The sequence below is a fragment of the Oculina patagonica genome, chromosome 11, assembly GCF_052425735.1.
Source record: "Oculina patagonica isolate OP01 chromosome 11, crgOcupat, whole genome shotgun sequence".
NCBI classification, from domain to species: Eukaryota; Metazoa; Cnidaria; class Anthozoa; order Scleractinia; family Oculinidae; genus Oculina; species Oculina patagonica.
The window spans coordinates 20,948,079-20,975,499 of record NC_135768.1 but is presented as its reverse complement, the minus strand read 5'-3'; the positions used below and the strand labels follow the sequence as shown (position 1 = coordinate 20,975,499).

General features: G+C 38.5%; 2 protein-coding genes across 4 annotated transcripts; both read left to right on the top strand.

Annotated features, from left to right (window-relative positions):
- On the top strand, positions 1–26,460 carry LOC144630681 (armadillo repeat-containing protein gudu-like). 3 transcript variants are annotated; one of them, XM_078489053.1, is made up of 23 exons: positions 1–95; positions 3,595–3,773; positions 6,901–7,258; positions 7,724–7,890; positions 8,547–8,738; positions 9,806–9,862; positions 10,192–10,309; positions 10,911–10,970; positions 11,391–11,537; positions 11,765–11,837; positions 12,371–12,507; positions 18,654–18,890; positions 19,073–19,183; positions 19,644–19,804; positions 21,281–21,347; positions 21,506–21,687; positions 21,930–21,993; positions 22,656–22,706; positions 23,339–23,416; positions 24,047–24,157; positions 24,277–24,320; positions 25,072–25,246; positions 26,171–26,460. In XM_078489053.1, exons 2-23 carry the CDS (start codon positions 3,613–3,615, stop codon positions 26,273–26,275), a joined length of 2,856 nt encoding a protein of 951 aa, XP_078345179.1. In that variant the 5' UTR covers positions 1–95; positions 3,595–3,612; the 3' UTR covers positions 26,276–26,460. The 3 variants fall into 3 exon arrangements, with proteins under 3 accessions (XP_078345179.1, XP_078345178.1, XP_078345180.1); XM_078489052.1 differs by lacking the exon at positions 1–95 and adding an exon at positions 3,220–3,320; XM_078489054.1 differs by lacking the exon at positions 1–95 and adding an exon at positions 3,373–3,447.
- Positions 12,896–13,853, top strand: LOC144630717 (uncharacterized). Its single transcript, XM_078489095.1, has one exon. It carries the CDS (start codon positions 13,005–13,007, stop codon positions 13,746–13,748), a length of 744 nt encoding a protein of 247 aa, XP_078345221.1. The 5' UTR covers positions 12,896–13,004; the 3' UTR covers positions 13,749–13,853.
- Positions 26,461–27,421: the final 961 nt, after the last annotated feature.

The window sequence follows — 27,421 nt, the reverse complement described above, 5'->3', positions numbered from 1 at the left end:
ATAGCTTTCTATTTTTTGTTGTCACAAGTGTGTTTGAAGTCAAATTCGATTCTTCTTTTCATACCCAAGCTATACCACCTCCTATAGCTCTCAAGGTAAGCTTAATATCTATTATTTCGTACTATGGGCAGAATCTTTATTTTGGGAATATTTTTTGATCGTAATTTGCAGAAAAGTCTCAAAACGTATATCATTACAAGCGAGTAATTAAAGTTACTTCATGTGGGGTTTATTTTCCTTCGTAAAGAACATATAGATTATTTCGTGTTGTGGGCATAATCTTTATTTTAAACACATTTTGCGAACGTAATTGGACAGAAAAGTCTTAAAACGTACATCAGAAATCTGTATTTTAAAGATATTTTGTGATAGTAATTGTATAAAAAAAAAAAAAATTTACAATTTCAGAAAAGTCTTAAAACGTATATCATCAAGCGAGTAATTAAAGTTACTTCATGTGTTTTTTTTTTCCTTCGTGGAGAGCATGTGTATTATTTTAAAGATATTTTGCGATCGTATTTGGACTGAAAAGTCTTAAATCGTACATCATTATAGCTTTCTTTATGTTAGTTTTATTTTCCTTCGCGAAGCAAAACATAAAATTTCGCTTTGTTTTCATCGCTTAACAATAGACAAATCCATTTCAAGGACTAAAATTTTATAAAGAACTAACGATCAAAATTTCGAAGTTTTTGGAAACGTAATTTCAATTTGTAACGTCGCATTTTCCTGAATAATATTAAAATATTATAATACGATAATCGCGTGTTTGTTGTATATTAGTAACCAGAGTTGTGTGAGTAGAAATTTATTTAGAAAAAACATAGTTAAATAAAGCAGCGTTGTATTATCCGGGCTTTTTTCAACAAATCTCGTGTATTCAAACAAAATAGATCGTTTCCGCTTCGATGCCCGCCAACAATGGTTTAGAGTTGAGGCAAGGATGGACAAGTTCATATATTCACTGTATTTTTGCCAGCGTAAGCAGAGGTTGGAAATCATGCGGGAAAGGTCTATTCTCTTTCCCTACTATTATTATCCTAGCCTGTCAATATATAGAATTATTAATATCATACTCGGATTTTTTGAAATCAGAATATAACTGCTTTTTCTAGTAGTGCAATTTCAGGCAAAAAGTATATCTTTTTGATTCCCCATGGTACGTTCTCTGTAGAAATGTGTTGCCATGGGAACCATTACATATTTAAATACAAATTTCTTTTCAGCAACATTGGTGTAGAAATATGGATTGTTAGTGTTAGGAATTTTTTAATCTTTTATTATCGATATTGATTCTCCTTATAAAATAACAAACTTCTACTTTTCGATACTTTAAGAACAAACTGAATCAATTGAGGAAGATATGCACGTTTCCGCTTTGCTATTCTCTCTAGATACAATGCTAGTTCATTACAGTTGACCCCTGGGTATTTGTCACCGGTATCTGTAATACTGTGAGAGGGTCAAGTCTAAGAACACAACACAAAGACCTTGGGCAGCACCCGACCAAGATTGCTCGAACTGGAGTCCAGCATGCTAACCGTTAGGCTTCCGCGCCTCCCACATGGTATGACATGGCATGACGTGACATGAAATGACATGACACGATACGACATGACATGGCATGACATGGCATGACGTGACATGTCGTGACATGACATGACATGACGTGACGTGACGAGACATGCATCGACATAGCATAGCATGGCATGGCATGACGTGACACGACACGACGCGTCACGACACAACATGACATACATAAATGACATTTAACAATTATCCTGCGAAATCGCGCGGAATATCGCCTGATACTTAGCCGACGAGGCCGTAGGCCGAGTTGGCTAAAATCAGACGATATTCTGCAAGATTAAGCAGGATAATTGGATGATGTGGCATGAAACGACATGACAGGAAAAGACAGAACTGAATGGACTGAATAGGAAAGGACGTGGTATGACGCAACACATGACGTTGACGTATGACGTAACATGTCATAACATAGCACTCAGCCCATAACTCTGCATTCGAGCCTAGTGGCCTAACACTGGCAGGCCGGCTCTTATTTCCGATTTCCATAACATGAAGCCACTAAGAGTGCTTTGGTTTAGGATTATTTCTACTCCCTCCTGGATGGGATGCTAGTATTCCCCCATTCCCCAGTATTCAATTCGCCAGTACCCATTTATACACTTGGGTGGAGAGAGATAGCCTGCGTTCAGAAGTCTCCTATTTTCTCACGCGTGCAGGCTAGAAGACGTGGGCTTTGGGAGTAAAGGTGTTAACCCAAGAACACAACTCGCGGTCCGGAGTACAATGCACTAACCATTTCCAAGCCGCTGCACCTCCCAGCGCAGGAAACATAGCAAATTTCCCGCCAAACAATACCGTGTAAATACATTAAGTAAAAGGGCCAATCAGCAACGAGGCAGTATAAACGCCGAAATGCCCACTGGGTGGACTCTAATATTTTCTCTCTGTTTAAATTTTTATTAAAGCGCAGTTTTTTTTTACAAAGTAAACAGTTTATATGAAATATTATAACTAGTTTTTTCGTGGCTGTTAAATTCAACCACAAAAGACATAGAAAGGATTCGACTTTCTTTTAATGTAAACTTGCCCTTTTCGCCCGGTGAAAAGAGCTCAGAAAATAATCCCTGTTCAAATGAAATACGGTTATTTTAAAAGTTGTTTTTCGTTTCGCCTTTTTAATAGCCTCATTCCATGGTATCAAAGTCTACTCGATAGTGAAGCTCACGAAACTTGAACAAGAGATACAAGAGAGAATAAATGATCCACTTTCATGCTCAGGGAATTTGTAATAAGTTTTTTCTGTGTTAATTAAACCTCCTAAGCGCTTAAAATAATGAAAATTGCCTTCCGTGTATACTGAAAATAATTCGTGATTCTTTTATTCATAAGCATATTCCAAATTATGGTCGAGAAAATTAACATGTGTTGCAAACAAATTAGCAACCTTTTAATCAAGAAGCTGCATTATTTCTTTAATTTTATTAACTGTAAATACAAAGTCCCTCTTTAGTCGCATTTTGTTGTAAAAACAATGAGATGAAAGTGTTGTATTTTAAACAAGACCTTTTTCATAGCTTCAAACTGATTTCATCATCGGACCATACAAACGTTTTTTAAGCCTGACAAATATTAGAGAAGCGTTTGTTAACATTATATTAAAACCCCCCGCAGCAGAGTCTCAGCGGTACATGCAAACACAACATTAAGCATACGGTTAACAATAAACACACTTTGCCGCACGCAGTCTTAGGCACTTTGCGGCGGCGGAAAAAGATAAAGCGAGCCCAAAGGTAAATAGTTTTCATAAAGCGTTAAAGTGAGTAAACTTCTAAATCCTCTAAGCAGTGTTGATATCTTTCAAAGGGTGTCTAGTCACTTAAATTTAATGCAGCCGATATTAATGCCTTAGTTGCATTGGTAAGCTATATTGTTTAGTTTTAAAATGAGCTCCGGGGTTTAAGTGTCGGAGAAGTGTCTGAATTTAAATATCAGGAAGGGTTTAAGGTTCTTACAGGTAGATAGCAAAGTCTGAAGTACTGACAACCAGCTATTTTATCGGCGTAGGTTTAAAAGCGGCGAAAGATGGCTGAAGTCGAAGAAAACGATGAAGGCCGTTTAGAAGTGGCTGAGGAAGCTGTACGTATTGTAAGGCGATTTAACATGGCTAAAGACAAAGAGGAACGCCAGAAAAAGATCATTGAGTTATGCACTGATATTGCTGGCATACTTGACGCAAAACGTCGGTAAGTCCGTCATATTCACCAACGTAAATGTTGGCATGAAAAATAACTGAAATATTGTTTTGGTTCGCTTCCAAACTCTGTCGACGTTTAACGCAGGGAATAGTCCATCTAATTAAATGTAAAAACAGTCATGTTTTAATTTCTGAAGCTGTATATTTAGAAGATAAGAAAAAATTGAGCATTGTTCATTTTATTCATGAAACATTTATCTCGGCTCAGCGTCAAGGAATACGATAACACAAGCAACTCCTCATATACAAGAAACAAGTGTTTTCAAGGGTGTTTATTTTGGAACGGGTAGCCACTTGACAGAAACAGAGGAGTATACGAGCCCAAACGAGTGCGAATTTTTTATTTTATTTTGATGGTTTAAAATTATCTTTTTACTTTATAAAAAATAAAACAGATGGTTTTAAAAACACGAAATGAAAACGCGCGATTGAGGCCGGAAAGGCGGGAAAATGAAGGCGAGAAACGAGAGAAACCAATTCTCATTCTCATTGGTTTATAAACGCACGTGCATCCTATTTCTTGCGTTTGATTGGATATTTCGTTTAATCTGTGCGATGTTTGTTAGGCTGAACATCTTGATCACAAAATGGTTCTCCGAAAAAGTAAATATTGAAAATGCTGCTCATTTAAATGCAAATTTCAAAGAACATCTTTTTAATTTGCACGTCAAACCGAACTGTCGTAATTTTGTTAGCACTTGAATGGCAATAAGTTATCATTAGTGCCTCGGCGTTTGACAGGACAAAATGAATATTTGGCGTTTTTTCAAAATGAAACAACTGTCCTTTTTCTCATCATTAAAATAATGTTTCAAGTCAGGACGATTCAGTTTTTTTTTTCTTGAATGTTTGGACTAAAACTGGTTAAAATTTTCTCATATTTTATTTTAGATATACGGAAGCTAATATCATTAAATATAACGCCATGTTTTTTTACGTATTTTCACACCAATTCAAACCAAATCATCCCATGCGTTAAATTTTGAACTGTTGTCGGTAAAATCGTTCAACATTTAGCCTAAGGTTCGAATTACAGTTGCTCCTAGCATTTTTTTCATATGTTTTTTTTCTTGCCCGTGTTATAAGAATTCGGCGGTTCATAAAAACTATTTCCCTTTTAATGGTTTTCTCTTTTCCTATCACTTGTTTGTGTGAAAATTTACTCATATTGCAAAGAGAAATTATATCTCGATAAATCATTAAATACTCAACGGATTTCATTTTATTTAACCGACGTACTACTACATATTATAAGAAAAATGACAGGAGCTAGAAGATTTTATTGAGTAAAAAATATGGAAATTCAAAATTCAAGAATGTCTCTTAAAATGTTGTTGCCTTGTTAGACAACAGGTGCGTTTGAAATGCGCATGCCCGAACAGAGCTGTGTTGTGATTGGTCGGAACTGCCATTGACAGTGTCAATAAAAACCACACTTCATTCAAAGGGACTGTGGTTGGAAGAAATTAAACCTCAAAACACAGCTGAGATAATGCAAGTGTTGCCATAGAGAACGCAAGCTTTATTTACAGAGTTTTGAAAAACTGTTTTACGGCGTGAATTTTGCGATCAGTCTTTAGCGGAAAGCGACATATAATTACCGCCGAACTCAAAACGGGCCTTTCAGTCATCTAAGCTCACAGGAGGTGGAAATTTTAGCAATCGGTACGTAGAACTTAACGAAAACTTATTTGTTTTCGAGTAATATTATTTTGAGCATGAATTCATTTAATTTTTAATATTTGGGTGATCTTTTGCCATTATTTCGTGAGCGTTGCGGGTTAAAAAAAAAACTCAACGCGATTTAAAGATTTGTTTTAATTTAATCTGTAACCCTGTGTATTATAATTTTTTTCTGCATTTTGTTTTCGTAAGGTTGCCCCTGGCACCAAATTAAGAGCTGATAAAATGTTCTCTTGCTTAAAATATTCTACGCATACAATATCAACTGAAGCATTTATCTTCAAGACAAATTATTGTTCTGTTCGAAAATACACCGTATTGAGAAACAAATTTTGATCGAAGCTTTGGAAGACCAAAATAATTTTCAGTTCATAAAACCAATTATTTCCAATATTGTTAACGTTTCTTAATATAATCAGACAAAATAAAACAAGATAGTATCCCAGTCGGGTTGTTAAAAATTTTTAAATTTAATGAACGCCTCCAGCTCGCCTCTAGATTCAGCTTAACAAAAATTGGTTTACACTTTTTCGACAACAAAATGTTATCTTCCTAGCGCACTTTTTTAAAGATTTGTAAAATGGTTTCCAAGGCATTCGCAGGGAAAATCTTTTAATGCCGAAGACGTTTCTAGGTCATTATGTATTCATTATTAAAATCTTTTGTTGTGATATTGAAAAACAAAGAGGAAGTTTTAACCATTAGGAAATGAGGAAGAAAAATTAGTGCAAATATCCTTGTAGGAAGAACGAGATTGTTCAGCTCTGTTGTCGAAAATAAAATATTCATAAGCGATAGTACATTGGCACATCTGAGGTTAAAGGATGTTTATAACTGGTTTTTTTTTTGTAGTCCTTTGCTGTGAAGTGTTTATAAAAGAAAATTTATGTTAAAAGTAGAGACATTATCACCTAATGTTTGCCAATTAAATTGCGTGTGAATTGAAGTAGCCTATTGATTCGTTTCTGGGGTTAGCTGCGAAAATAATAGGACCAGTTGGTTTACCTCGGCTAGTTTCGCTCCTTTTTCACCCTTTTTTTCCATTATCATGTTCATAACTAGTACTTGATTACTGTACTGTGTGGAAGGATAGGAATTTCCTACATACGCGTGCTGACGGATTATCATCTTTAAGTTAAAGCATATTGTTATGTTGACAAACTGGTCTGTGACGTGAAAGGACCTTTCAGATTTTTTTTGGGAGCGATACATTGTCTTATTTTTCCGTTTAAAAAATCTTTGTCGAACTGGCTTATACGGGCTAAATTGGAATTTTTTTTGTAAGCTTGTGGTCCTCGCAATTTTAGGAGACTCGTTAAACAAATTTCAAAGTGAAATGTAAACGTGTATTCAAAATGTTTGGGTTTTGAAAACTGAAATCAAACATCGCTGGAAAATATTGCTTAATGTTGTTTTCATAATTTTTTTTGTAGACTCGAAGATTTGGTCGAAAAGCAAAGAACTGAACTTGAAGAGCTTCGTCAGCAAACCGGTTCAGCCAACACTTCCTCGTCATCAGGACGAGGCTCATTAACCCCTGAAAACGCGTGCGCTTCGACGTCCACCCCGCAGGTGTCTGGCACTCCTTCCTCAGGGCGAGGCACTGCTGTGTGTAGCAGGGGTACGGATCCATTGTATGAATGGCCAGAGAGGTCTTCTACTTCTACTTGTACTCGATCAACTAGCCCGTTGTTGTTCCCAGACCTCTCTGACATGACGTCACCTATGGAGTCCCACGAAAATTTGACCAATCAGGAGGGAGAGAAAAATAACAGCGACACGGTTGATGAGGTAAGCATTTAACTTTTTCTTAAAACTAACGAAGGCAACGAAATTGCTTTAGGTCAGTCATGCTTCCTCTGAGGCCAAACGAACTGTTTGTAATATATAGGGTAGGGGGTATTCCCTATTGTAGAGGCAAGGCCGAAAGGGGTACCTTTTTCAGGCTGTTGATATATGAAATAATAATGATAAAATAATAATAATTATTTTTTTTATTTTTTTTATTTTATTAACTACATGTACGTGAAAGGGGTTCATTTAAATGTTACCTTTGTTGTTGTAGGGATAGGAGTTATCTTAAATAGAAATGTGGTTTCCTTGAATCAATCTTGGGTTGAACTTTGTGTAAATATAATAAACAGGTGTCTGTATTTTAGACTAGAGATCCCCGCAAAAGAGATTTCGCCGCATGTTTCTTGCATGAAACCATTTTTTTTAATGTGAATAACTCTCAGCTTTTATTTTAACCTGAAGGATAAACCTGCCTATGAAAAAGAAGAGAAACACTCTGACGAAGGTAACACAGATGAAGAAGAACACCAGCCACAGATGAACAAACAGAATGACGAGGAATCAGAGGAAAATGAAGCCGATCAAGAACAACTTGCAGCAAAGGAAAACGACAGGAAAAACAAACAACGGTAATCGAAAGGGTTTTCTTATCAAGGCATCACTTGTGATAGTTTGCTAGCTATGGTGTGAAAGTGAAGTAGATATGTTGGAATCGGCGAGGGACAGTTGATGTTGGTTAGTAGACAGGAATGTCGCAGACATGTTGCAGCGACAAAATCGTATAGTTCACACCAGGGTACATAAAGCAGGGACATGTTGGTACATGTCCCCTCGTGTGACCAGTACATGATTTTGTCGCTGCTTCGTGTCTCTACTTCATGTTCCTTCGCGCGTACCAACCTTTAAGATGCAGAGATTTCGCCATAAAAAATGGGCTTTGTTCGAGTAATTAAGTTTCGAAACGAGTGAAAATATATTATACAATTCAATCAAGACTTTCTTAGGTGTACATTTGATTTATTTCTTTTCCTGGCGACTCACCCAAATGCGCAAAAACGGTTATTTTGAGAATGATCTGCACTGCGAGTCTTTCTATCTGATAGTCACGAGAGGCTTGTTTCAGTGAAAAAAATAACAATTACATTATCCGTATTTTCCGTACGGTCTCTATACATTGGATAAAAGAATTTCATAATAAATCCTGACCAGTGTAGCTGATTTTATATCACTGAAATTTTGAGGAGAATACAGACATTGATCGCTGTTAATAATTTGTTTCTTTTAGCGCTTCACAACAGAAAAGCACGCGGTCCGGCAAACCGGAAGTAGCAAGTCCGAAAAGGCAAGAACGGAAGAAAATCCCTGCGACACGTGATCAGTCTCCCAGAAAGAGCGGACGAGAAAAACAAGCAAGAGAAAAGACATACAAGACGCTATGGAAAACAAACCAGATGAATCTTTTTGACGACAGTCGGAGGTAAGCGACAAAATATAATCATAATATAATTAAATTCTAATTCTCCTTAATGATTTCTTTACATTTCTTTTAATGCTAGTTCTAAGAATCTGGTATTATATCAAGAGAATAGGGACCCTTAGATCGGTGTACGAGTACGAGATCGACTACGAGTACGACTTTCGAATTTCAATGCAGTTACGTTCCCAGAGCCCTCACTCCTCCCTGTTGCTGACCAGTTGAAAAGAAGATTATCAGTACGAGATTGGTGTAAAATGTGATAACCAAAAAATTAAACCTCGCTAGGTTTGAAAATTCGTACTCGTACTCACTCCAATTTGAAGGTCGCTAATAGAGGGGTTTTCACTTGAGTGTCGAAGGTAAATTGCGTTGCTTTGGTTTTACATTACTACGCTTAGTGATTGGCTTAAAAATCTCGCGCCACTTTCTCCGCCAATCCAGAGTAAAACCAAAACCAATCGTGACTCGCTCGCGCACGTTTTCCCGCGCTTCGTGCCAGCTACATGTATTTGCTTCGAGTTTTGATTGGTTCACTGGATTGTCTGTGTCCTTTGTGATTAGCCAGAGTAATTACTTTGGTTTTGGTTTTACGACACTCAATTGAAACTGCTCTATCTCTTAGTTGGTGGTTGCCTTTCTCTCATCACTTGTTTGCTTGTTAAACAGTGTGTTGATATCGAAAGGAGAAATAAAAGCTTGTCAGTTAAACTTGAATGCAGAACTAAACTTCATTCAAAATTGTTTCAACCACTCTGACCAGTCTTCTTCAGAACAAGACAAATTTGTAGCCGTGTGGGGCTCAAGTCTCCATACAATCAGTTGTTGAGAAATCGGGTTTTATCACTTCAAGTTAAACTAAATTTGAAGACTTCACTGAATGACAAGTTTTATTTATACCTTAATACTACGAAATTCGGACCTTTTTCTGAGGGAAATCACTACATAGTTTTTTTAATTGGTTTAGATTTCTCTTTATTGGCGTTCTAAAGACAGGACGTCTCAAATTAGAGCAATAAATATGTTTTCCTATCTTGTTATTAAAAGCTCGTATCGTTGTTTATCACTAGCGCAAAGGAACGAAAGAACAACGCAAAGAATCGAGCGAAAGACAAAACTTCCGCTGGGTGAGTATTGTACCTCATTTCCTCTATTGTCATAAAGAAGCCACGATATAATGCACAATCTTTAGGTCAGGAAAAACTGAAAGTGGCGGTAAAGTGGTACAGTGATAAATTGCCGCGAGTTTTTAAAAACAATCACTAAGCATAGTAACGCAAAACCAAAGCAAACGCGAACAACTTTCGACATTCAAGTGAAAAGCGCCCTAATGAACAAACCTTATGAAACGATCTTCCCATTTCCCATGTTTACAGCGAACACTGTTAAAACAGAACAAGTCCAATATTACCTTTTCAAATTTCACTTTTAATTTGTTCTTTTATACAAAATTCAGGAGCAAATCTAAAGGAGCGCAGCTCAGAGGCTCAAACAAGAATGCCGCTGACAAGTATCAAAGTGAATCGTCGTCAAGCAGTTGCGACAGCGAAGAAGACGAGGACTTGACGAGAACGGTACACAAGCCAACTTAAAGCCTCAGTCCCAAGCCTTAAAGATATATTCTCCTTACAAATCGCCTTATATTCTTTTAATGTTAGTTCTAGGAATTTGCTTCTCCATCAAAACAATATCCCCTAGTTGTCACCTGTCTGCTTGACAGTGTATTAACTTTGTAAGGAGAATTCGATTTTGAGCAAAATAACTCGGTATTTGTGCATTTTCATAACCAAATAGATCATTAAACATACTAAAGGGAAAAGCAACATTCAACGCTATTTTTAAGATCAGCAAAAATGACATTTTGTACCTAAATATTAAAAAACGCTTAATGCAGGGAAACCATGATGTCGTGAACAGTACGTTAGAAATGAGTTAGAAAAGTTTTCGAATTCGAACGTTTAATTTGCTTTAAAGCTTTCCAAAAACTTATATTTCGAACATGCGGAGTTTGCAGACGAGACCAACAATCAGAATGGCTTTGTTATTTGAATCTGTTTTGTTAAAAGTTGTTTCCTTTTTTTTCACGCAGGTCACCATAGTGAGTAATAAGCTGTGATTCCTTAATGCCATAACATCAATGATCAACTTTGCTATCTTGTTTTCTGTTCTTTGAAGGTGAAACCTGAGTTGACATCCGAGTACTGGGACATTCACAAACTTATCAAATTTTTGAAGGTGAGAGTACTGTAAAAAATTAAAATATTAAAGAGCCCTTTCATGTACGATTATCTAACTGTCAGTAACTGAGAGGAGAAGGTCGCAGTTTCAAGTTTGTCTAAATTATAATCCAATTCCATCCTCGCCATCGTAAGTCATCCTCACTTCCTAATGGGTTCCTGTCATTTGTCGAGTACTGTTCTACAAAATCAAACCATTTTTGTTGGGTTTCCTATACGCAAGCCTCGCGTTTTTAAGTTTGTCCGTAATGTAATTTATTTCCATCCTCGCCATCGTTACTCGTTCTCACATTCTAATGGGTTCCTGTCATTTGTCGAGTATTGCCATACAAAATCAAATCATTATTGTTGGGTTTCCTGCCATTTAGGTAGGTTTTTTAGTTTTTGCATATCATGTTAAAATATGTGATACTTTCAGGTGGGGAACCCAACTGCTACAGTTATAGCGCTGTGCGCTCTTCGTGATGTGAGCCTTGAACAGGAATCAAGTCAGCTGGCGATTCTGGAGCTGGGTGGAATTAATATTCTTCTAAACATCCTCAAAACAGATCACTGGCCTTGTGTGGTAAGATAGACTACTTGTATTTGATTTCGTTTAAACAAAGAAAAAGCGCAAATGGGAAAAGTAAAAATATATTTTCACGAGCTGGACTTGAATCTGAATCTTAAAAATAAAAACGTATCTTGTGGCCTTGCAAACAAACAAGCTTTGTTTGCAAGTGCACACATTTCAGTGTAAAAAACTGTGGTTGTATACTTGAAAGTTAAGCATTTAATGGTTTTGTCTTTAAGGTTGGTTCCCTTAAAATTTTAAGGGTAATAACGAATACAAAAAGGATAAACACGGAGATTTATCGTCTAGGAGGTAAGGTAGCATATGCGGTAACAAAAACAACTACTATAATTGCGGAATAGAGCGGTTTTCACTTGAGTTTCGAAAGTAATTTACACTTGCTTTTATTTTGCATTACAACGCGTCGGGATTGGTTAAAAAACTCGCACCACTTTCTCAACCAATGAGAAGTACAACCAAAATTAATCGTGACTCGCTCACGCACGTTTCCCGCGCTTCGTCCCGGCTACATGTATTTGCTTCGAGTTTTTTGGATCACTGGATTGTTTGTGTCCTTTGTGATTGGCCAGAGTTATTACTTTGGTTTTGGTTTTACGACACTCAATTGAGAACAGCTCTATTAAAATAAATGTAACATCTCCATCATCTCCATCTGTTAGGCGCAGGGCAGAAAAACTAACGAGCAACAATTATTGTTGCATTTTTATCGTGAACTCCTTGATGTAAACTGACAACTTGAAACATGAGTTACTTATTCAACCATTCTACAGGCTTACATTGTATGATGCATCATCAATAAACAGCCTTGCACTCGTTTGTTACAGGTATTCAACAACTTATCGACTGTCTTCAGCACAACATGAAAGAGATCCAGTCCCTCGCTGCGGAGACACTCAGTCACTTGGTAACCTTCCGTCTCGCTTACAGTGCTGTCAGGCGGGGCGGAGGGATCAAACATTTGGTGAGTAGTGATGTCATACTTCAGTCATGGTTTCTCGTTCTCCAATCTCGTCATTACGGACGTAAGGATGTAGGAATGAAAACAAGAAGAATGTTTTCCATCTGGTAATTATAAAATATTCTTAGTGCCGCGCTTTTGTCTGAGCCTTATAACTCCGTCGCTTATGATCCAGCGAAAACTAGATTGACGAAATCGCAAGCAGAAGCGGAAGAACAAACCACCACTGTGCTAGCTTTCAGGCCCTCTTGAGTACTTCCTTTCTGCTTGCAACTCCGACAATTTAAAGATTGATTTAAAGATTAAAGACTGGGTCGGGCATGCCTTTAGCATAGTCGGGTTAAATCGAGCTCCGTCTAAAATCTAAATTTTGAAGGCGTTTTATGGAAGAAATTACTCAATACTTCAAACGAAAAGACAGAAAAACCAGCTCTGAGTCTTCGGAAGGCGCTACCCCGGAGGAAAAGAGAACCAAACTCAGTGAATTTCAGGCTAATAACATGCCCACGCCGTCCGACATGGCCGAAGGCGTCGAAGGCGTCCTACCGAAACTTCAGCTTGTTCTCGACAAACTCGTCAGTTTGGAGACAAAAGTTGACAGCATTAACAAGCATGTTTGCAGCATCGACGCTAAAGTTCTCCAGCTTCAGAACAAGGTGACAACACTCGAAAGTTCAGTAAAGGAAAACGCCAAAACAGTAAATGAGATGGAGGCTGGAGTTACTGCTCTAAATGCCGATGTGGAAGAAATCAAAGCAAAAGCCGATAAAACCAGTAACGAGGTAATTACTCTGCGCCAGCAACAGTGGTATTTAGAAACATACCAAAGAAGGGAGAACCTTCGTTTTCATGGGATTCCTGAACGACTGGATGAGCAGGAAAACACCAGAGAAGTGCTGGTTAACTTTATGATAAACGAGCTCAACCTCGAAGACGCGCCACAAATCGAATTTCAACGGGTACATCGAGTAGGCAGGTTTGACGCATCACAGCACAACCCACGCCAGATCATCGCTCGCTTTCCCCGCTATGGGGACCGGGAGAAAGTTTTTTCTCAGGCAAGACAACTTAAAGGCACAGGTATGGGAATATCTCCCGATCTCCCTAAAGGAGTCGTGGATATCAGAAAGAAGCAGATCGAAACCTTGAAAAAGGCTAAAAAAGAAGGCAAAAGAGCTTATTTCAGTAGAGCAGAGCCGGACAAACTGTACGTAGATGGACATTTAATCCCTGTTTCAGAGTAATTCAGTTTTAAGTTATAAAGTTGTAGGCCTTCGGTTGAACTTTGAAAAATTTGAATATTCTGGAGCTACCGTTATGCAAATTGATAATTAGATTGCAAGATTCGGTTGATAGCAGCTAATCAACAGCTTTGCTGGTTGCTTATTTTAATTACTGCTGTGAAGTGTTTTTTTCTTTGTTTTTTTGTGTTGGTTGCGCTTTTGTTTTTTTCTTTACTTATGGTAGTATTAATTGTCGCATGTAGTGTTCTTTGCATTATCTTATTGTTTTCAGCTTGGTGTATTTTATCTAGCGTTGTTTTTGTTGTTTTTGTTTTGAGTCTATGCCTTGCATTCAGTTTATATCATTATCAGTCGCCATATTGCATATTTTTAGAAGTGATCTTGCTTAAAGCCGTTAATATCTTTTTTATCTGATGGAGGGTAACAATTTCCAATTTAAACTGCTTTCTTTAAATGTAAGAGGGATCCGTTCTTTCGAAAAAAGAAAATGTATTTTCAACTGGTTGCTTAAGCAAAATGCAGATATCTTTTTTCTGCAGGAAACGTACAGTACAAAAGAGATTGAAAATCAGTGGCGGAAACAATGGAGAGGAGAGTTGTTTTTCTCTCACGGTACATCGCGCAGTAAAGGCGTCCTTGTTTTAGTGCGGAAAAATTTGGATTTTAAAGTTAATTCAACGCATACCGATGATTCGGGAAGATTTGTTATTCTAGATACCTTAATTCAGGACTCGCCGTTTCTTCTAGCAAATATCTATGCCCCAACAAAAGGCTCTGAACAATGTCAGTTTTTAGACGAAATTGCTAATCACTTCGCAGACAAAGTATGTCAATCTAAACATTATATTATTACTGGAGGTGATTTTAATGCTACTTTCGATCCAGATCTTGACTGTTCGGGTGGAAGGCCTTCCATAAAGAATTGCATTAAGAACCTCAATGATATTATGTTACAAAATGACCTGGTCGATATATGGAGAGTGCGCAACCCGAACAAAAAGCGCTTCACTTGGAGACAGAAAAATCCATTAATTCAAAGACGACTGGACTTTTGGTTAATCAGCAATTCTTTACAGGACGACATAGAAAATGTAGACATCTTATCTTCCGTCAAAAGTGACCACTCCGCAATTATTTTGAATATTGATAGCGTAAAGAACTTAAACCACGGTCCATCCTTTTGGAAATTTAATAATAGTCTTCTCGATGATGAACAATACATTAAATTGATTGAGCAGCTTGTTCCTGATTGGATTGAGGAGATTAACTATTCTGATGATGCTAGAGTTCAGTGGGATTGGCTAAAATACAATATCCGTAAGGAGACCATTACTTATAGCAAAGCGAAAGCAAAAGAACGGAGAGAAAAAATAAAGCGCATTGAACATAAACTGAAAATTGCTGAGGAAAAATTAGCTGACTCTCCAAATGATGATACACAAAATGAAATTGACACTTTAAAAAGCGCATACGAAAAAGAATACGAGTACATTACGAAAGGAGCAATAATACGATCACGTGCAACTTGGTACGAAAAAGGTGAGAAAAATAATAAGTATTTCCTTAATCTACAAAACAATAAGAAGACAAAAAGCACTATAAGAAAACTTGAACGCAAGAATGGTAATATTACTGTTGACCCGAACTGCATAATGGACGAATTACACTCATTTTACTCAGATCTCTATAAAGAAAAGAACTCCGAAGAGCTAATTTCTGAAAATTGTCCTTTCTTAAATTCTGGGAACATACCTAAGCTTTCACCAGCAATGCGAGAGTTATGCGAAGGAGAGCTAACCCTTGCAGAGTGTTTTAATACTCTATCGAGTTTTCAAAGCAACAAGACACCAGGGAACGACGGACTAACCGTAGAATTCTATAAATGTTTCTGGAAGCTCTTGGGTAGCCCGCTAGTTAATGGTCTAAACTACGCGTACAAACACGGCGAATTATCTTCCTCCCAAAAGCAAGCGCTTATCGTCTTAATTGAGAAGAAAGATAAAGATAGACGACAGGTAAAGAACTGGAGACCAATCTCTTTAATCAATGTCGACGTAAAGATTGGCACGAAAGCTATAGCTAAAAGATTAGAAAAGGTTCTGCCGGAAATCGTACATCATAATCAAAACGCATATGTTAAAGGAAGAACTATTTTCGACGCTGTCCGATCCATCGACGATATTATCAAGCTAACATCATCAAATAATATGAGCTCATTACTGGTAGCAATTGACTTCGAAAAAGCCTTTGATTCAGTGAACTGGAATTTTCTTAGACACGCCTTAAGGAAGTTCAATTTCGGCCCATCTTTTATTAATTGGATTACAGCTTTTTACTCAAATATTTCCAGCTGTGTGATGAATAATGGATTTATTACACAACCTTTTAAACTTTCACGCGGCGTGCGTCAGGGTGATCCTCTCTCGCCCTATCTGTTCATTCTGGTCCTAGAAACACTCGCGATTCATATTAGAAATGACGAATGCATTAGGGGAATGAACGTTGATGGCCACGAAATTAAACTTATCATCTTCGCTGATGATTTCACGGTCTTTCTTAAGGATAGCGCATCTTTTCACTGCCTGTTGGCCAAGCTAGAGTTGTTTGGTCAATACTCCGGTCTGAACGTTAATAGAGAAAAAACTGAGGTTATGAAGCTTGGAATCTCTGATATCTCTGCAGAAGAACTGAAAATAGATGAAATTAAAAAAGTAGTCAAAATTCTAGGGATACATTTCACTTATGATCAAACGCTTTCAGATAAGTTAAATTTTCATACCATCATTGAATCAATTAGAAAGACATTTAACAGCTGGAACTGGAGAGGCCTCACTTTGCTAGGGAAAATACAAATAATCAAGTCGTTCGCCATTCCTAAAATTCTTTATCGCCTCTCTCTTGTCTCAACAAATAAAACTTTTGTTAAAGAGGTCAATCAGGTGCTGTATAATTTTGTGTGGAAAGGCAAGGATAAAGTTAAACGGCTCGCTCTCATAAACAGTGTCGAGAATGGTGGGTTAAATATGCCGCACATTGAGTCTCTCATTAACACGCAAAGGATAGTATGTATCAAAAAGTATTTGGGTGATTCACCCTGTTCCTGGAAAATTATTCTCGACCACTATCTTTACAAAGTCGGGGGGCAGTTTGCTTTTCCACTGCAACTTCGAGTACACAAAGCTCCCATTGGACCTCCCTGATTACTACAGAGAATGTCTTGCAACTTGGACAAAATTTACTGCCTCACCTGTCTCTTCAATGGATGAGATCGTTAACCAGATCTTATGGAACAACAAATTCATTTGTATCGGACAGAAATCAGTTTTTAACCGCAAACTCTTCTCCTTGGGGCTACATAAAGTTGGAGACCTTTTTAATGAGATAAACATTAAGCCACACACCACCTTGCAAAATCTAAATGCCCTGGATCTCTTATTTTTGAACGGTCTTTATGATTGCCTTCCACCTGAATGGAAGAAAGTGATGACCAACGACCCTCCATCGGTGCTCATTAAAACTAACCATATATGGGACGATGTGTTTTTGTACTCGGGCAATGATGCCCTTTTATTAAGTGAATTGTCTTCTAAAAAAATCTACAATATTTTGGTGTCAAAGATTTCGATTAGTCCGTCGGCAAAAAAGAAATTCGATGTTTCATATGCTTCTGCAGAGCACGCCCTTGACTGGAAGAGAATCTACAGCAATGCTTTTAGATCCGCAATAGACACCAAAACGCGTGAATTTCAGTACAAGATACTAAATAGAATACTTCCTTTAAATGATTTCCTCTTCAAAATTGGCAAGTCTAACTCTCCTCTCTGCTCTTTCTGCCAATCCTCAGAGGAAAACATGTCCCACTTCTTTTTCCATTGTCCGTTGGTAGCAAACTTTTGGCAATCAATTAAGCATCTATTGGGGGGTTATGAGCTAATTGAAAGAGAAGTGATCCTAGGGATCACCGACGCAGTTGAAAATGCATTTCTAAAGAATCATCTAATTCTATTAGGAAAACAACATATTTTCAGATGTAAACATAACAACTCTCTTCCTAGCGTAATCAGTTTCACAAAAACTTTGAAAGCAGTTTTTGATTCTGAACGTTTAATTGCTAAAGAAAATAACAAGATCAACTTTCATTATGACAAATGGAAGGATCTGTTAGGCTACCTCCTCTCATTTTAAAATAGCTGGCAAGCTCGTGGCACTTCTTGTCTCGAAACAGCTATCTAATCAATTAAAGGCAACTTACTGAACTGTATGTCGTTATACATATATATTGTCTGTAGGCATGGCACTGTCTTTGTGTTTTATAATTTTTTTTAAGAAAAATGTAAATTTATTAGTGTAATGTAAGAAGTTAATTGTAAGTTATGTACTGTAGGTTATTCTAAGCTATATACTGCAAGTAGTGTATTGTAAATAAGTCACAGAGTTAAGTTATAAGTATAAGTAATGTATTGTAACGTGAAATGTAAGTAAGTTATTGTGTGTATTGTAACCTGCTTGTTGGAAAAAAATAAACAAATTCCAAAAAAAAAAAAAAAAACTCCGACAATTTAGTTTTCACTGGATCATAAACGACGGAGTCGTAAGAATAATCGAAAAAATGAAACGTTCTGATTCTTCCGAATCCGATTCCGTCGAGCTTGTGACTTCTCTTACGACTTTGATTTTCGATTTTCGAACTCTGCTTACGACTCTGTCCGTGTGATTTTCACTAGATCGTCTCGCTCTGCGCTTCTGATTTCGATATTCCGACTCCGTCGCTAATAGACAGGCAGACATTACCCCTCTTGTTCAAATTCTGAATTGCCAAATGCATTTGTGTGCATTTAGAGGCAGCAGAAAAAGCTTCTACTTTTTTACGGAACTAAACGATTGCTTTTAAAAACCTTCTTTCAGGTAAACATTATTCAACCCGAGAACAAAAAACGTGGCAGACCTCCACCTAAAGACGAAGGCGACTTTCAGCTGACTTGTAATGCTTGCATGGCATTGTGGAGCTGCAGCAGGAACCCAAAGAATATCCAGGCTATCCGCGCGGCCGGCGCCGTGCCCATACTCGCTTCCCTATTGGTCAGAGGAACGGATGACGTCATTTTACCCGCCATGGGAATTATTCAGGAATGCGCGAGCGAGGTATGAAAAATAATTTTGTTCCATCGAAAAATGTGCCCATAAGAGACCAAATTTAGGGTGTAAAAAAAGTGATGGAAGGGCTTCGGGTATTGAAGTTCTTTCCCGAATACTTTTTCAAATGTTTTATTTTATTAATAATCTTCACGACAGCGTTTGAACATAGATTGTAATTTGTTCTACAGCCCGCCTTTCGTGAGGATATTCGAAGAGAGGGGATGGTGGAGGGAATTGTCAAGCACCTAAAGAGAGGAGACGTGGCTCTCAAGACCCTTTGCGCGAATGCTTTGTTCAAGGTTGGTGTTGAATTTTTTTTTATTACTTCACAGAGAATCTTGACTTGTTTGACGAGGTCGAGGGCTAAAATAAGAACATCCTTAGGCTCAGCCAAATTTTACGCGTTCTTATAAAAAAGAGTGTAATCATGAACTCAGTTTCTGTCAGATTATTCATTGATAAAGATGAAATGTTCATTTGTCATGAGCGTGGGACAAAAAAACAACTGAGTTGCCGAAGGGAATCGAATGAATCTCTCTTCAGTTACACACATCAATATATCAAGAAAAAATCTTCAAAACACAACTAATTATAAAATAAAGGTACATGTAACGTGTATCAGATAACGCGTATCAGATAAAACCGGATGATGATTTTCGTTTTCACCATTTTGTTCTCGCATAACCTCCTGTTTCGATCCGAGTTTATCACCAAACCAGTTTGTAACTTGATTTTCCTGTTATTTTTCCCGCTACTCAGTGCGCCGAGGATGACTCCACGCGCGAACTGATTTTCCGCTTCGGTGGCCTAGAACTACTTGTCCAAATGATGGCGTCCAGGTCCACAGAGAACAAGCAGCTCCTCGCGGCCACAGTTGGTGCTTTGTGGAAGTGCGCCTTGAACAAAAACAACGTTAGAAGGTAAATAAATCAATTTCACGACTGCGGTGATAACATGGCATAAAGGACGTTTTGAGCAAAAAATAATAATTTCTCGTCACTTCTGGGAAAAAAATTCCAGCGCCTCTACCGTCCGCATCCCCCTCTAATCACCGAACTCCAACTACATTTTTTTTCCTATCATCGGCTTAACACCGATACGAAAAAAATGTAGCTGGAGTTTGGTGTACGTCAGGATCAGCAAAAAGAACAAACAAACTTGTTTTTATTTTGTTGAAAAATCAAAGCTGATTAGAAAGTTGAAATGAAAAGCAGATTTATTTTTTCCAAATATTTCGAATGGACAAAACCCAAGGAAGAAAGATGATACAAATATTAATCAGAACTATAACAAATAATTCTTGAATGTGATTGCTTATCAGCAGCCCGATTTGAGCACTAATAGGACAGTGTACGTGACAGGCTTGTAATTGGACAATGTAATAAAACAGTTTACGCGTCATGCCCGTGTAAACATGTGACAGTACGCGTCGTTTTGCGCGCGCTGTTGTTGTGCATTCTTTTGAGGAAACTGTTATGTTTTTCAGTATTCACAAAGACTTTAATGGTAAAGTTTGTTTGTTTCTCGAATTTTGTCATAGTTTTGATTAATTGGTAACTGGATTTCGTGGCGTCCAATTTTGTCATAATCATACGAGTGATTTAACAAATTGGACTCCCGCTTCGCGGTCGTCCGATTTTGTTAATCACTCGTATGATTACAGACCGAATTGGACTTCACTCAGTCCTATTACCATTATTAATATATAGAATAATTCAGGTGCAAATAACTCAGTTTGTTTTTAAATGGGTTGTTATTACCCAGAACTGATCAGCAAAGACTGTAATTTCGGAAAATTTGTTTATGTGACGTCGTGTCTTTAGTGTTTCATTAGTTCCAATAATTAAAGTTCTAATTGTTCCCAAAACCGTTAGGCGACCGCCTCGTTCCCAGTCGCCCGCGTGATAGAAAATAAAATTAAAATTAATCGGCGAAAAAAACCGCTTTGGCTCCACGCTCGTTTCCAGCTAATAGTCGTGTTATAAATGCTCTAATTCCAAGCTCTCTATTTTCATTGAATCCCCAATCCCTAGAAAAGCCTGTGTAAAAATGTAAAACAGATTTATTTCGGCCAAATATTTCGGATGGACAGAACCCAAAAGAGGATAAGGATCATGTAGAATAAAAAGAATATTTCAGATAGAAATAATTCAGTTTGTTTTAAGATGAGTTGTTCTAAACCAGAACTGATCAGCCAAGTGTGATTTCAGGAAATTTGTTTGTGTGACGTCATGAATTAGTGTTTCATCAGTTTCGATAATTAAAGTTCTAATTGTTCCCAAAACCGTTAGGCAATCGCCTCGTCCCCAGTCGCTCGCGCGATAGAAAATAAATTAATTAGGCTTAACGTTACTGGGAAAAAAGTTCAGTGTTGAAGATGGACTTTTTCGTTTCAGACTTGAGCAGTTTGGTGCAGTAAAAGCTTTAATCTTACTGCTGAAGAACCCAGAGCAGTCAAACGAGGTATTACACATTGTTTTTGCTAAGATTTGTTACATGAAGTACTAGAATTTTTTTAACAGTTTCACTTCTAAACCAACAATTGACAGGAAACAGTTTTTGCAGAGCTTTTTCAAACCAGTTTGACCTGATTAATCAAGTAAGATCCCTTTTATTACTAGGTTCTCGCCAATGCCCTTGGTGCTATGCACGAGTTTGCGTACAGTAAGCGAACACTTTTAACTCTCAAAGACGACAGAGTGATTCCTATTGTGGTACACGTGCTGAGCATCACGGAAAGTGCTGTGCTTATAAACGCCACCAGGCTCCTCTCGGTCTGTGCTAAAGAGGGGTCATGCAGAAGGTTGGTAGTGATATTGCCTAGTTTGTTATAAAATTTTCAAGTATACTTTTGTAGACTTCTAGTCGATAATTAATAACATATATTTTCATCTGTTCTCAGTAATAAACTGCTGTTAGTTTAGTCTCTACACGTCGGTGTTCTCAGGGGCGAATTCGTACCGCGCACTTTAAGTTGTTGTTTATATTAAGTACATTATACGAGAGTTGAAAAAGGTTTTTACACATTTTAATCTCTCCATGCAGCACTATACTTCAGACAGACGGATTGAGACTGCTTTGGTCTTTGCTGAAGTTTCCTGATTCAAAGGTTGGTGTCATTTTGTGAAACGCGACTTGAAAGAAAGGTTACTACGTAATCATGGAACTATCTTTGAAAAGAAAAGATTATACATCACTGTATTAGCAATGAATAAAGGCTTAATAGCTTAGCTTTTGTTCGTTTCGGTACCTCTCACCATTTGCAAATGCGATTAAGGGTTTTTAGCGCGAAAAAGACCACCTTAAAGAGTGCGAACAAGCCTAGTGGTTAGGGTGCTGGACTCGGAGGTCCCGGGTTCAAGTCCTCCACCCTGCCACCATTCTCGTCCCCATAGCCCTTTCGTTTCTCTTAGCCGGCTGAGCCTTGGCATGAGAAAACGAAGGGCTCTGGGGACACAGGATTTCCAGTCCTAGATTCTAGGACTTCCGGTCTTCATGTATGCAGTCATGACGTTTCAAAAGAATGTATTAGAGAGGCGTTACGTTTTCGACTTCCGTATAGGAATTCTTTGTTCCAAACAGCCAATCAGAAAAATTCGAATTAATTCAAAAATCCTATGTCCCCAGAGCCCTCCGTTTTCTCGTGCCAAGCCGGCTAAGGGAAACGAAAGGGCTATGGGGGACGAGAATGCCCTGCATTGGATTTGTGTTCAGTAACAATGTAACTCATTTATTATATTTGTATTTATTCTTCTAACATCTGTTTTCCAGGTTGTAGCAGGCGCAGCTGATGCTATCAGTGAGTGTGTGGTCGATAAAGAGGTAGAAACCAACTTGTCGCTTGTTGCGATAGAATTCAACATCGCGACTTTGTCACAGCATAGATTTCACACACGAGCAGCCTGACTAAATTTGTAAACTCAAAACTTAAGTAAACGAAAGTGAAAGCACGTGGTAGAAAAGAAGTTTTTGTTCGGCGTTTTATTTGTTTTGCTAAAAAGTAAAAAAAAAATACTAATGTGTCGTTTTTTATATAACCAATCGGGATCAAAGCCAAGACCAGTGTGAGTGGCCTTAGTGCGTTTTCTCGCCCAAGCCACGTGTTGCATATTCATGCTTTGAGTCCGCATTGGCTCACGGCGATATTTAAGTGTCTTGTAATCATGGAAAGATGTAAAAGCCTCGTTTCTTGTTTTACAATAGTAATTAGAAAACCGCTCTAGAAAGCATGTTTCTTTTACGCTAGTCCGTAGTGAATGTTACACAATCTTATTCAAAAATCGTATAGCAAAGAAACGTATTGGTATTGGAAGCTGTTTGAAAGTAAGGGAAAACAACATTTTTTCACAATAACAACAGACCAGACATCGTTACTGTGGTGATGGATGTAGTTATACTCTAGCATTTCAAGTTTACCCCTGCTTCATTTTACCTTTTATTATTTTGCCCTTCAGGAGTCCGCTGACATGGTACGCTCATTCGTGGGAGGCCTTCAACTTATTACCAATCTCCTACGGTCAGATGATAAGCAGGTAATTTAATTGCTCTTTAGTTTTTGATTTGTGCGCGATTGGTAGATGTAAAAGAAGTGCAAAGCTAAGGTCTGGGACCCAGTACATCTTTGGTCGAAACCTGCGACCTCGTTCCCAGAAACGAGGCTGCTAACCCGTCTCCGAAGTGAGCCAAGAGTGAACCCACAGTTTTTGTTTGTGTTAGGGATTCGATAGCTAGATAGAGGGCTGTTAAGTGGAATCAGAAGTCCATAATCCATGGACGTCTGGTGGAATGTTGCAAATAGTGGACACACGTTGAAGTAATAAGCAATATGATAACATCATTTGCTCAAAATTCACCACCAAGCTTCGTTTACGCGTTTTCCTAACAGTCTGCCACCTTTATGCAGTTTTCACGAAGATATTCTTTTTATTTTATTTACTATTTTGCACTTCGGAAGCGAAGCTTGGTGGTGAAACTAGCCAGTCTGATGTTAACATACATAAGGACTATTCTATTTCTGCAATACACTATAAGATCTTTCGATCTTCCTATTTATCCGGGCCTTTATCAAACCAACGCGTTCGTAGTTTTGCTCGTGAGTTATCCACTTGTTAACGATGAAGGAAGTTTATAAGCTGGTAAAAACAAGTTTGTGTCTTCATCAGGTGTTGATAAGCGTAAACAAAGCAATAATCAACATTGGTAAAGACAGAGAAAACCTTTCCATCTTGACTGATTACGAAGTGGTGCCGCTTCTTGTCCAGCTCGTGTACACGGTAGGTACAATTGAAACAAATTCTGTAAATTATATTCTCTATGCATCCTTCAACCTTTCTATCACAGTTGTGTTTTTTTTAATTCCAACATTGTGCTACTGACCATTTTCTTTCTAAAGGAAGATGCAGAGTTAAAGCGATGGGTAGCCGAAGCAATTGCAACGTAAGACAATGACTGTATTTTTATTTTTAAAATATGTAACTTAAGTTTGTATTAAAAACGTCAAGGTATTGTAACACTGAATGATCGGTTTGCCTTGCTACAACATGTGTGCAACAAAAGGTTTTTCTGATATCAAGGCTGGTGTTTTTGTCAACAAAGCAATCCCTTCAAAAAACTATAACAATCAAGTAATTTTGATTATGATTTTGACTGCGAATTTTTAGGGCGAGAAACAAAATTTCGCAGTTTGTTTTTCTGTTAATTGCGTGCACCAAACCTTCTTGTACACAAATTCAGGTGACCTGGTGGTGCAAAACTTGGGTCGGTTGAGATAAGAGGTGACAACAATGCCCCTAGCCCTGAATAACAATAGAGGTAGTGTTTACAGCGGGCGAATGAAAATAGAGGTTCCAGAGAGGTAGTGTTTTACTGCAAAACTTAGAGGTTTTTGAGCCACGGACGGCAACCGGAAGACGAATGTTTAAGTTTTTGGTAAACATTTACCTTAATTCAAAAATACGTTAGAAACTTTCGTTTTAGCACTTACAACTTGAATTTATAAACAAAATGACAATAATACGCGCCAAAGACGAGAACGTTGCACTTCCGGTTACCGTCCGTGGCTAAAAAACGTCTGCGCTTAAGCTCCCTAATTTTTCAATTCTACGAGCTCGTTCCCACTTTCCTTCCCTCAATACTCGTGTTTCCTATGCTGTTAAACTCTAATCAGTGTCATATAACATTCATGTAGATGCAGCGGATTAGACAAGAATGTGAAGGCCTTCTCGTCAGCGGTCGTTCCCCTCGCTGACAGTCTCAAGCGCTCTTCCGATGTAGCAGTTAAACGAGCGATCGCATGCGCACTGGAAAGACTGTCACGTGACCCCTGCAACTGCTATTTGATTCATCAACACGACGCACTTAAGGTAAACCAATTGTTTTACTTTTTTAAGCTTTTGTATCAACATTGCTTGTCTTTACACTAGAAGCTAAGTTAATTTCAAGTATAAACTTGACTCAACTGCACTTGAAAATCTCAAGTCGCATTTTACAAAATCTGGCTTCACACTTGATGACAAAGTAACTTTTTTGAGGTACAAGCTGTCAATCATCTTCAGTATGTACGCTGTACGCCGCTTTCATTTGGCTTCCATTTCCTATTGGTCAAGTGCGTTCTCAAGTGTGCTGTAGACCATACTTGGCGGCGTACTTCGGCTTCTTTAAACTATGAAAGTTTCCATGATCACCAAGTAAAGTTCAAGAAAGTACGTTTTACCCCTTCACACTCAAAGTAGGTTGTTTTATACTTACGAGCTCTAGTGAGAAGCCAAGTATTCAAGAAGAAGACTCAATCCATCCCGTATACCGTAAAATTCCGGTTATAAGCCCCTCCGCTTATAAGCCCACCCGGTTATAGGCCCATCTACCTGGAAATAAAAAAATACATCGGATTGTAAGCCCCCCTGGATATAAGCCCCCCCCCCCCCCATTACCCCCCCTCTGCCGGATGACAGTACTGAACAGGGCTAAATGTTGCTTTATTATGCGTTTTTAACTTAAAAACTTATTTCAATCAACACTCCCGTGGCCCGTTTCGGGACGTTTTTTTTTTATTCCGCTTATAAGCCCTTCCAGATATAAGCCCCTCCACTTATAAGCCCACCCAAAAACCCTTACGAAGTTGTATAAGCCCAAGGCTTATAACCGGAATTTTACGGTATATCGTTTCTGCCCACTCGAACATAAAATTCATATATTCTCGCCACCGTGTAATATCCTCTATGTATGTAACAATAATTGTTCTTGTGTTCAGTTTGTGACGTAGCTCTCTCTTCTTTTGTCTCCAACAGACCTTGCTTACATTAACAGGCTCAGAAGATGAACGAGTACAGGAGGCAGCGGCTGGCTGTATAAAGAACATGCGCGTTAATACCATGAACATGCTTTCAAGATAGAACAGCTCCAAGACATGAACGTTTAATTTACTTACCATTATATTTCACACTTGCCTTCTGTGCGAAACTATACAATCCAAAAACTAAACCACGAGACTGTTAATCTGTGAAGTTTGCAGGAGAACAATAATTTCAATTTATTACCCCGTGTTCAAACACGCTGCTGAAAAAAAAGTTTCGATAAAATACAAAGTAGTGGTCACTTCTTTTATTAACTACAAAAGCTAATTGCCGTGGTTCAAATGGCCCAACATAAGAGGTCCACCTCAAATTACAACCAGTAAGGGCGATTTTCAAACTCAATTTTAATTGGTAATGAATGCCCTGGGGATGAATTAATGAATGCAAAGGCGGTCCTCCTCCTCCCTCCCCCCCCCCCCGCTCCCCTCCTGGTTGGGCTGTCCCCCTCCGAGGGGGGCCTTGCGGGTCGTCGTCGTCGCTTGTGGTCACGTCCCCCCGCTCTCTTGGTGGTCGCCCCGCTCGCCCCTGGTGTCGGGCGTGCGGGCTCGGGGCTCGCCCCTCGCGTTGGGTTGTTCTTTTTTTCCACTTTTCGTTTGTCGCGCACTGGTAACTCCGATTCGCTTATGGCAGCCTTCGTGCAAAGGCAATCGTGGCCTCCTATCTCTCGTTTGCCGTTTTACGGCGAGGCAAAGGGAGGCCAAACGGCGTCTGGGTACTTGCACTGGACAGTTGGATCGCTTCTCTCTCCCTCTGCGTGTTCTCTTCGTTCGCGTCGCCGCATCTGCGACGTCTGCGACCGATCGCCGGATGACCGGGCGATCGCCCCCGTCGTAGATGTCTCTATAAGTTCTCATATGATCGCCCCGATCTCAAGCAAACTTTTTGAAGCGACAGAGGCGACAGAGACGATCGGGGCGATTATATGAGAACCAGCCTTTAGCCTTGCGCTTTTAATTCGATTTTGACTCCGACTTCGTTGTATCAGCTAATGATGCTATACCATCAAACAACTGAAACTTTACAATATTGGGAAAATAAGCCGATCTAAGGTCAACTAAATGACGTGTGACACTTTCACGAAACGGCTGTTCGGTTTCTCGTCCCCAGTTATGGCGGCCCGAAAACTATCTATTCCCCAGATCTTCTTCAAGCACCCCACAAGCATTGTGCTTTAAACTCTTATCG